At 40.6% G+C, this 1,397-nt stretch overlaps 1 protein-coding gene across 1 annotated transcript; it reads right to left on the bottom strand.

The window, feature by feature from the left end:
* Nucleotides 1-711: 711 nt before the first annotated feature.
* LOC110424465 (GDSL esterase/lipase At5g45950-like) lies at nucleotides 712-1,241 on the bottom strand. Its single transcript, XM_021439029.2, has 2 exons — nucleotides 998-1,241; nucleotides 712-902 (listed from the first exon to the last, which is right to left on the bottom strand). The coding sequence occupies exons 1-2, from the start codon at nucleotides 1,239-1,241 to the stop codon at nucleotides 712-714; spliced, it is 435 nt and encodes a 144-aa protein (XP_021294704.1).
* Nucleotides 1,242-1,397: the final 156 nt, after the last annotated feature.

Genomic DNA, 1,397 nt, shown 5'->3' with positions numbered 1-1,397 from the left:
TATATCTACCTTCAGCTCTTCAATTACAACTCATAGCCTACGATCCTGTTCCTAAGACCAGCAATGATTATCCTAATTTTATCGGCATCAAGGTACCCCACAAATTCAGCTTGTAAACTTTTTGGGGAAAAAGAAAAATACTCAAGTACATACCACAAAAGGCTAATTTAGATTTTCGGCAGAGGCTGGAATGAGGAAATAAGAATGCCCAAAGCACGATTCAAAGCGGTGCTTTTAAATTGTTTCGGTTTTTTCCATCTGTGAAACAAGCACTTGAATACGATCTTCCCGATGACATTATCGGCGGCTCCAGTAATGAGGGAGGGAAAGGAAACGCGGAGATCACCTACAAGTTCGGGAGACCTAGATTCTAGAGGAGAGAAAAAAAGGGACAAAGGGGACAAGATCTGGAACTCGAATTGTCTGTCTCAAGTTTCTCTTCCTCGGTGGATGCCCGATCAAAGACCGATTATCTGAATCCATTAAACATCCGTATAGCGATCATATATCTTGGGGTTTTAGGCATGCAGGGATAAGTTACCTCATATCTTTCTGGATGCATTTTGAAAATACTACGACGAGATACATGGATACCAAACAATACAAACTGAAATATCTAGCCAAATTAAACAAAACATTGTCTTATCTACTGATTACTCTTCGTGCAAGCATACCTAGTTACTACACTTACAGATCTACCTAAAATTCCAGCTAACCCCTCAGCTGTTCTTCGAGAGAATCTATAGCCTGGTCAGCGATTATTTCGTACATTTTTTCTGTCGGATGAACAGCATCCCAGAATACATATTTTGATGCATCAGCACATGTGCTCAAACCTTTGCATGAATCTCCATACTCTACAGTCCCCGACCCACAACACCCTTTTGAAATTTCAATCAAACCTGCCATTTTTTTTTCAGAAGCTAGCATATATCACTCTTCTGCATTTTAAAACCACATAAAGAAGAAAAAATAAGAGGGATAGATCAGAGCTAACCATATTTCTTTGGGTTGTTCACGGCATCCTGAATGATGCCATAAGCATCAACATAGCCAAGTTTCATCCCTAATGTTGTCCTCAAGGTTGCCAACTTCGCTTTTATCTTGGAATTGAAGGAGGCGGAGAAACTGTTATACTTCTCCACACATGTATCCTGGTTCATTAGTGTCTTGACAAGGGGCATGCAGCCCAGGGGTGGGACCCCAACAACCACTAATCGTGTAATTCCAAGACTATGCATCGTCTGGCAATCAAACAATATGGAAAATGCTAAACCAGCAGAAGGTAGAGGATAATTCTTAGAATTTGTTGAACTTGTTAATTAATTTCGTGCTGTTATTCCAGGTCTATGTATTTTGCTTGGCTCCTTCCCCTGTCTTTGGGTCATCCATCACGG

Source organism: Theobroma umbraticum, unplaced genomic scaffold, assembly GCF_002168275.2.
Source record: "Theobroma umbraticum cultivar Fairchild unplaced genomic scaffold, ASM216827v3 scaffold_204.0, whole genome shotgun sequence".
NCBI lineage: Eukaryota > Viridiplantae > Streptophyta > Magnoliopsida > Malvales > Malvaceae > Theobroma > Theobroma umbraticum.
The sequence above is the reverse complement of the archived record's forward strand: the minus strand, read 5'-3'. Positions and strand labels throughout refer to the sequence as shown.